This window comes from Talaromyces amestolkiae (assembly GCF_001896365.1).
Source record: "Talaromyces amestolkiae strain CIB chromosome Unknown scaffold8.1, whole genome shotgun sequence".
Classification (NCBI taxonomy): domain Eukaryota; kingdom Fungi; phylum Ascomycota; class Eurotiomycetes; order Eurotiales; family Trichocomaceae; genus Talaromyces; species Talaromyces amestolkiae.
This window is the reverse complement of record NW_024468044.1, coordinates 1214627-1223895: the sequence shown is the minus strand read 5'-3', so window position 1 is coordinate 1223895 and position 9269 is coordinate 1214627. Positions and strand designations below refer to the sequence as shown.

Below are 9269 nucleotides of genomic sequence, written 5' to 3'. Positions count from 1 at the left end.
AGGACAAAGTCCCTCGAGAAGCATGGGCTTCTTGTGAGGTTGTCCGGACAAAGGAGCCAACACCTCAGCCCGCGCAAGTGCTGAAGAAGGTAGATTGGAGATAAGAAGGAAGCACTTGAGACAACAAAACGATCAATAGTATGGGAAGGTACGCTAGGTTGCCAGCAAAGAAGCGGAGTGCGTCACGTTGCCGCAGGTCACGAATACATCTTTGGTCCCGCTGGCACTAGGCCGTGTTCGTCATAGTCGCCCAAGTACAGTTTAGCGTAATATGAACTGCCGCCTGAGTCATGTCATTCAGGCCAAAACAAACCATCATCAGTTTCTCTCACACAGAAGACCTGCTCTGCTGAGGACTACATATGTCGCCGAGATGCAAAATCCTGTTTCCTGTTTGAATGATCACTTTGGCACAAGCGACTTACGATCTCGACAAGGAATGTTTAGATAGAACTGTTCTGAACCATCCTAAAGTAAGGTATCATTAAAAGGTTGGTGCGATGACTAGACCCTCCAGCTAATCGTCAATTTCGTCCGCAAATTCCAGCACTACCCATTGACAAAACTTCTCAAAGTCCTGATACCATTCCTGCAATCTCTTGGCTTTAATCCCTTGACCCGCTATGCCTTGCTTAATATCAGTCTGCCATTCGGCAGTAGTCTGATCCTCAAAGCAGCTCCATCGGATAGAGTTTTCGGCCATGGTGGCAAGTCCGGACAACCCCAGATTTTCAAGACCTTGGAGGGTCTGCCAGAAATCATGGGTAAGTCCGTTGCTGCCGTGACCTAGTATAGCAGGATCGTCATTGTTCAGAGAGACGGATACCCCACGGGACAGGAGGGCGGGAAGAGAGTGATGTTTGATGGTGCTTGATAGGCGGAGGATCTCGTTGGATATGGGACAACACTCGATAAGAATTTTCTTCTCCTTGACTAGATTGATCAGTAGGGGATGCTTGTAGAGTGAATACCCATGGCCGATACGTCGTGTACCCAGTAGGATGGCATCGTAGAGGTTTTTATCTGTTTCATCGCCATCTCCAAGACATTCGCCCGCATGAAAGAAAAACGGTATTTCGACTCCCTCTTCTGCACAGACTTTCCGGAACCAGAACAACAACGGTACAAGATCGACAAGTGTCCTTCCATTGTCTTCTTGACCGACCAGATCAAATCCACATATTATGTCTGGGTATTCATGCTTGGCAATTATACATTGTTCCATACTATCGACAATATCTCTGTTCGAAAAAGCACGAACAGTCGTCCAAATCATCCTAGCGCCATAGAAACCTTTACCTTCCTCGCTGGCCTTAAACTTCTCGATTTCATCCTTGAAAACTCGAAAGAACTCCAAAAAGTCGCTTTCTGTCTTCTCACTTCCAGTTTTGCGCCATTCGAATACAAACGCTGCTCTAAAATCGACATATCTGATCCCGTCTTTCGCCAATTGTGCAAGCATACGTCGGAAGCAAGTTCGGAATATTGGTTCGTAAAATATAATAGACTGTAGAATTGGGAAAACGCGCACAAATATTTCCCATATGGCATTGACGCCATGGTGATGATAATAAGAATGGTCCGCTGTGATCATCATTCGATTCTTGAGCCATTGTCGGAACCCTGCTTCCCCTCCATCAGGAAATGTGGCGGCAGACTTCTGTATATGGATAAACGAGGCAGGTTTATAGTCTTTGCTCCAGGTTGGCTCTAAATTGTCAGAATCTTCGAGCTGATGGGGCAAGTATTGGAAAGTGAACGGTGCAATTTCTAGATCATCCTTGGTCAACAACGGCGCCGGAGCAGACATATGTATTCCCGGAGTCTCAAATGCCTGATCAATCAAAAAATCAAGGTCGAACATGGCGTCCATATGAGCATGTAGAAGCGCGCCTTTGGGCATTTGTTCCAAGATTTTCCAGAGTTTCGTCTGTTCCATGCGTTCGCGGGCAACAGTGAACATCATCCCGGGGTACAACAATTCGTCGTCTGGACCTTTATTGTCTTTGGTCCATATTTCACGAAGCTCTTTTTCGCGAATTGTGGATACAATCCTGCAAGCTTCTTTGGCTACTGCGGACATGGAACTTCGGAAGGCAAAATCTGTAAGTATGTCAGTGGACATGTTGCATGGGTACCATCTCGGGACCACAGAGGTAATGAGAAGGACTGATAGAATAATGTGAGTTCTGACCATGTCTCTGTTTGTGTTCTTGTTCAATAAGTGCGTCGCGACCGTTGAGATATTTTTGGATAAAGGGATCTTCGACTTGAGGAATTCCCTCGCTCTTCTCCCAGGCAATATCTTCCTCGGAGCGGCCCATGGTGAACGATTTCGATTAGTAGGCGTAATAATAAAAGCAAATGCTACTTGATGTATTCGAAGGAACAGTTATCCCTGCTCGCGATTGGCATTACAAAGTAAAGAACGCTCGATCTGGGTGCCCATTTGTGGTGTGTTTATAACACGCCCGTGTCGGCCAATTAGAGTTCGTCGACTGGAACCCCGCTAGTTTGCGATCCTTTCCAAGTCTTCGAGTGTGCTCAAGCTAAGTCTGTTAAAGCACACTTAAATGTATTACTTGGGGTTATCAGTTACCTTTGCAGCCAAACCATAACATCGTTATAGGTTTATCAATACTTGTGGATGAAAAGAAGTAGGAGTTCTTGAAGGCTGCACACGTGCTTACTGACGTCATCGATCTGTGATCAGGTACGAAGCTAACAACGATCTCCAACGATCTGGAGCTTGAATATGAATTGAGATCACACTCTAAGTCTACTATACTGCCGGTTTATTGTTGCAATTTCCATTTACTTATATCTGTTTACAAAAAAATGTGTATTGGGCCTGCTTGATGGAAGTCCATGACAAATCCCGCAGGTGATCCTTCTGGGTGTAATTAACTAAGGGTTTCTAAAGCCTCATCCTCGTCCACCCTCATGTCGATAGGTTGCCACGTGTTATTGACCGCTCATTAACAACCACTAAGCAGCCACATTTAAGCCAACAGCAATCGCAAAACACACCCACGCGGCCAAATCAACGGTATAAGTACGAACGTCATGCCAATACAACCACTCTGACAGCACCTGTCTGGGCCTGTGACACCTTTCGCTTTTTCCCTGAAGCTCTTTGACTTGAGGCAACACCAAGGGCACAAAAGTCAAATGACTGACAGCCAGCGCAGCGCCAGCTAGATACCATTTCAGCGACTGATTTGCGACCAGAGAGTCGTACCGATATAAGTAATTTCCAATCACGGAGAGACACGTCGTACCCAGAAGTCCCAGGACCCGTGGGAGACCAGCAGCAAAGAATCGGATGAAGTAGTCGGGGATAACCTTTTCGAATTTTTCCGTAGCGAAAATGGCGAGGAAGTGGTGCTGGTCGAAAGCGTACCAGAGAGTACAGGTTGATGATACGAGTGGAGCAATGGTGAGAGTGGCTAGTGGTTCGAAGGTTGATGGAGACATTTTGCATGTGTGTTGCTTTTGACTGGTACTCGATACGATTTTGAAAGCCCTGTACTGGTGAATTGATAGCTGAATTAAAGGAGAGGCGAAGGAGCGAAGCTGAAAAGGGGTTGAACGGGGAGAAGTCATAGATGACCAAATGAGGAAGGAAAAAATCAGGCAATGGAAAGAGCTCCTTTGTCCTAGCTGAGTATGTAACGGTATTATTACTATCAATACTGTGTATCACCAACATTAGTCATGTCAGCATACCTCAGTTGTTACACCATCACAACACCGTGTTACAATACAGGACGGACGGTTAGATATACTCATAATATGTATGCAGAAATTACCTGTTTATGGTATGACATTTATTCACAGTTAGGTGGCGATGTCTTATATTGTAAAGCCTCTGTTAGATATAGTCAAAGCATACATTGATTCATATGTCGAAAGAAAGGATAAGGAAATACCAAAATAAAGATGGTCAACATGTACCAAGTCAATAGCCATATTAAAGGAAGATTTCTTGCGCATACATAGCGGTATCTGGTCTATCACACCAAGTGGTGTCTGTCAGAATCTCCGGAATAAGTAGAATCCGGACCCGAACCCCTCGAGCTCATCATAAACCAATGATCGTTTGGTTTGCTCACAGAATCAATCTCATTAGTCACATGAACCTGTAAAGTTGGCTCCGTACGATGTGTGGTACTAGCATCAGTGGAAGGACCGCTCCTCAAGGTCGTATAACTTCTGAGGGTTGTAAATGATTTCGTCTGCATGAAACCCTTGATCGCCTTTGGCGTGCAAGGTACACACAAGATGAGGTTTGCACAGGTTGTCTCGCTTAGTGAGCAGAGGGCCATGATGGAGAAGAAATAACTGGTATCATTTGAGACGTAGAATTGGGTTGCGAAGTATAATCTGACGGTACTTGCAGCGCAGCCACTATTGCCAGTCAGAGTTATAATTCTTCTTTTTTCTTACGCAAAGAGGTGGTGGAGACATACATGATACCAATAAAAAAGATCAGACTAACACCCAACTTCTTCTTCCAGGACATATGTAGCCCCCAAATAACTTTCTGTACGAGAACAAGAGGAATGATTTCCAGTGTGAGGTTGACTATTGATGATGCCAGTCCAAAGGCAGGAACACTAAAACGGCAGTGCCGCCCAGCAACCAACACATCCCAGTTTCCAGAGAAAGGAGTGCAATTGACCAGGTCCATAATGAAGATGATAGTCGAAAGAAGAGATATGGCAGCACCAGTGGCGTACCATGACCAGCTGAGGTAGGTGTTCGTTCCTTCAGGGGCGAATATTCGCGTCCATTCAAGCATGATTGCGCATTTGACGAGGGCTATGATCCATAGATATAGAAGGGTAGCAAGCCAGCAAATCTATTTGCGACAGTCAGTATAGTCAGTTGGCGTCAACTTTGTCTGCCCACATAGTAGAGTAAAACATACGTATGAAAAGGCCGAAATGTCTTTCAGGCGAATATCCCATTCATGAACGAGGTAGCCAGATGTCTCGCTGAGTCGATAGCTATAATAGATATATACCCAGTAGAGGGGCTGGTTTACGATTAGCAAGACTGAGCATTAGGCCATACGAGCGCAACATACAAAAGCGATGACGGCCAAGTCTAGATTAATTAGCCCGTGCGACGAGACGAATTAACGAGAAAAAAGAATTAACTCACAGTCAGAAGTGTTGACCTTTTTCATCACATACTTAGCATAAATTCGAATCGAATACGAGATGGCACTGATGACAGCACATAGAATGATAATGGGGATAGCGATATGATTTCCATTTGGAGGGCTGTCGAAATTGGAAACAGAACCGCTAGGTGGAGGGATGGTTGGGCCGTCGAGGTCGATGGCCTGTCGAGGAAGAAGGGGAAGAAGAGATAAAAGCAGCATGGAGGACATTTTATTGAAGTCAGAGTAGATGACGTGTATTACTCAGTAGTGGAAGGCTGATTCGAGACAGAAATACGATTATCTTCGGAGCTGCGATGGCCGCGCTGAAGTCCTGTTTTATACCTGAAGATGATCAATAAAACCGATGTGAAGAATATCATCATGTCAGCACGCCCATTCCCTGAAAGATACTTACACACAGCTGAAGAAGGTATGAGCGAGCAGTGCTACCATTTCTCTGACATGGCAGATTGTATATGCGCCGAGGTGTGATGGGCAGGGTGGTACAATGAGCCTGGGTGTGATATTGCGGGTATTTACGTTCCCATGGGTGTGACTGCCTTAGGCAGGAGCTAAGCCGTCAAATATCTCAAAAAGTCTGACGGCTACTCTCCTTTTTCCTTCTCTTCATATCCATCAAGTCAACGTCTGTAAGATTTGCAATCGACCTCCAACAAACTCTCCCACTTTGATCCTCTGTCTCGTAACTTACTCAAGATATGAGGCCAGACAAGCCAATCACGAGTGAAATGACGGCCCAAAGCCCCCCTCAACGGGGATGGCGTTTCTGGGTGAGTAGTATGTGTCATCTTTTCTCTTGAACAGTTCCTAACATCCATGTGTCATATAGGCCATCATGACATCGATGGCCGTTGCAAGTCTTCTAGCAGGCTTGGACGCCACAGCCGTCTCAACCGCCATGCCATCCATAATCTACGATCTTGGAACCAGCCAAGGCTATATGTGGATTGCCAACGCCTATCTTCTGACAACTGCGGCTTTCACCCCAATTTTCGGACAAACAGCTAACATCTTTGGCCGTCGAGCCCTGACACTCTTCGCTATTATTGTCTTCGCTGTCGGATCAGCTATTGCTGGACCTTCGCCTTCCCTCGGTGCTTTAGTTGCTGGTCGCGCCATCCAAGGTATTGGCTGCGCCGGGATCAATACTATGGTTGAAATGGTTGTGTGTGATCTGGTACCTCTACGTGAACGTGGGAAGTTCATGGGGTTCATTTTTGCTATTTATGCCATTTCTACAACAATCGGACCTATCGTTGGAGGAGCATTTGCAAGTAGCGTGACATGGAGATGGATCTACTACTTGAATCTTCCTCTGGCTGGATTGACACTTGTGGTGGTCTTGGTATCGCTTTCAGCATTGCCTAGCGGATCGAGCATGTCAATGAGATCACTCAAGCGAGTTGATTTCACTGGAAATGCACTTCTCGTCGGTTCTATTACCTCGATTCTCTTGGCCATGACTTGGGGTGGCGGTGAACAGCCCTGGTCGTCCTGGAGAACCATCCTACCTCTTGTCCTAGGGTTGCTCGGGTTGCCGTTGTTCCTGCTTTACGAGATTCGTGTCCCAGAGCCAACTACTCCTTTACGACTGTTCGCAAATCGCACATCCCTTGTTGGGCTATGGTGTGCTTTCATCCACAATATGCTAGTATACTGGATTCTCTTCGTCTTGCCTATCTACTTCCAGGCAGTCTTGAGATTTTCCGCATTTCGATCCGGTCTAAGTCTCCTGCCAACGGCTGCCGTTTGCATGCCTTTTACCATAATAAGCGGCGGGATCATGAGCAAGATCGGACGGTATCGCCCTTTGCTAATCGCTGGGTTCGCACTTTTCCCTATTGCCCTGGGCTTGTTCACTAGGCTCGACGGACACTCAACAACAGGTTATTGGGCGGGAATTCAGATCATTGGGGCGGTCGCAATTGGTATCGGTATCCCCGTCACTCTGCCAACAATTCTCACCCCTCTACCTGAAAGTGATATTGCAGTTGCAACCGCTACATGGGCCTTCATGCGTGGTTTTGGCACTATTTGGGGAGTCGCTATACCACTGGCAATCTTCAATACAAAAGTGAATTCGCTGGCAGCCGGTCGCCTAGCCGAAAACTGGGAAGCGCGTACAAAGCTGACAAACGGCGGTGCATACACGCTTGCCGCGGGTGGCTTTCTGTATCCAGAGCTGGGCCTGGACGGTGATGCAGATCTTGAAGCTACCGTCAAGTCTATCTATGTGGACAGTCTTAAATTGTGCTGGCAAGTGAGCCTTGGGTTTGCGCTTCTGGGATTCCTGCTCACTTTCGTGGCTAAGGAGTTGCATATGCGTACGGAGCTGGAGACGGAGTTTGGTCTGGAGAACGAGTCGGACAAGAAAGAGACCGTGCAGGCTGCAGCGTAGTAGACATGTCTATCATTTCAACAACAAGTAGGGAATGTGTTGATTACTATATTTCCTGGACGCCTTGGTCCTCTACTCAAAAATTTCTCGTGTCTTTTACATCTTTCAGATGAGATCTTCTTTAATCAAACTCAACTTTCAATCTGCGTAATACGTACATACGGTCCTACTTGTATTTGAATCAATGCCGTAAATCGCGTATTGTCACAATGACTGTGCATAAATTTCGTGATACGTTTGTGTAACGACTGTACAACATGATGTTCGACAAAATCATTCATTCATGCCTTGTACCACTTTATGGTGGTATTGCCTCCGACAATGATCGACGCGAGACACGGCTCAAGAAGTGGACTGATCACTATGCTCGTTACACCAGGTAAATTTCCGGTATCGTTGAATTTTTTGTTCAAGCGGGAATTATCGTGCATGTTCGGACACGGCGGCTGTTATGCTAAATAAGCTTGGTGTGCGTTGGCGTTGGTTTATTTTAGTAGCACTATGCAATATGCATGCATGGTTGTCTTCACCGCGGGCGGAAGTACGCGGGCAAGTCTTCGTACTAGGGAGAGGCAAACCTACTAGGTAGAATGGAAAGAATGAGCATGAGAATTGATAGACTTGATTCAGATGAATTTCGTTGCATTTCTCAAGGTTGTGATTTGCTAAGCAAGCTACTCTATTTTGAGCCATCCGCTTCCCCTAACACTGGAAATTAAATCGACATTGTCCTCCGTAAGACGCTCTACTTGGTCATATTCATAACCTCCCCAGACTCGGTGAGATATGGAACAGCATAACCCACTGTCAACAAGGCCTTTGAGACATTAACCCATTTCTCCTGATCCTTGATTGATGCCTGCCACTCTGGATCCTGTTGCATGTTCATCATGGCCTCTGGGCTCGGCATCAAATACTCAATGATGCAGTCATAATCGGCAAAGTCCCAAGTAGGGCGAACTTTGATCATGGCCTCCTTAAGGGGCTCGTTCATACTGGCGGGGGKGTCGTACTGGGTTTTAAGGTTAGTAGACAAGGTTCGATTGAATGGAGGGGGTAACTGACGAGAGTGTACGCGAGAACGCCGTACTTTTTGAAGACGGGCATGGCGAGTGGGAGATGTTCGTCGACGATCCATTTCATGAATTCTTCATGAGTGAGGTGAGGCTGACGGTGGTGGGTGACGGTGTATTTCAAGCGCTGGCCTTCGCGTAGTTCTGCCATTGTGATCGACTTGTTTCGTAATTTGGTATAGGGTGAAGATATGAGTTAAGCAAAATAACAGTTATTTTGTGAGATTCGAAGAATTTGAGTGATTCAGTTGATAATTTATAAATGAAGAAGTTTTCTTTTGTGGAGTAGTTGGAAGTTGCGAGGGAGGCGCGGACGAAGTTCAGCTCTGGTTATTTATATCAGGTACCTGTCATCATACCAACAGTTGTCATGTGACTAGCTGAAATACATTACCAACGTAGCACTAAATTCTTTCTTTGTTCGAATCTTCTTGATTTATTACTTCACACACTTTACTGTGGCACAACACACGCCTCGACAATGGATTTTCATTTGATACTGCTATCAGGCTGGTCGCTCACGTTGTACGAGAAACATACCACACCGCTCAGCTATGAAGGTGTACGAACTTACCTCACGATTGATACTAAGCAACTAATCTAG

General features: G+C 46.0%; 4 protein-coding genes across 4 annotated transcripts; 1 reads left to right on the top strand and 3 right to left on the bottom strand.

Annotated features, from left to right (window-relative positions):
• Positions 1–517: 517 nt before the first annotated feature.
• Positions 518–2324, bottom strand: BHQ10_004966 (uncharacterized protein; the record flags this gene model as incomplete). Its single annotated transcript, XM_040877389.1, has 2 exons — positions 518–2103; positions 2195–2324. 2 exons carry the CDS (start codon positions 2322–2324, stop codon positions 518–520), a joined length of 1716 nt encoding a protein of 571 aa, XP_040733470.1.
• Positions 2325–4350: 2026 nt separating this feature from the next.
• Positions 4351–5401, bottom strand: BHQ10_004965 (uncharacterized protein; the record flags this gene model as incomplete). Its single annotated transcript, XM_040877388.1, has 5 exons — positions 4351–4410; positions 4502–4864; positions 4934–5041; positions 5093–5112; positions 5170–5401. The coding sequence occupies 5 exons, from the start codon at positions 5399–5401 to the stop codon at positions 4351–4353; spliced, it is 783 nt and encodes a 260-aa protein (XP_040733469.1).
• A 521-nt stretch (positions 5402–5922) lies between these two features.
• BHQ10_004964 (uncharacterized protein) lies at positions 5923–7592 on the top strand (the record flags this gene model as incomplete). The annotated part of the gene is made up of 2 exons (XM_040877387.1): positions 5923–5964; positions 6024–7592. 2 exons carry the CDS (start codon positions 5923–5925, stop codon positions 7590–7592), a joined length of 1611 nt encoding a protein of 536 aa, XP_040733468.1.
• A 745-nt stretch (positions 7593–8337) lies between these two features.
• Positions 8338–8816, bottom strand: BHQ10_004963 (uncharacterized protein; the record flags this gene model as incomplete). The annotated part of the gene is made up of 2 exons (XM_040877386.1): positions 8338–8604; positions 8658–8816. The coding sequence occupies 2 exons, from the start codon at positions 8814–8816 to the stop codon at positions 8338–8340; spliced, it is 426 nt and encodes a 141-aa protein (XP_040733467.1).
• Positions 8817–9269: the final 453 nt, after the last annotated feature.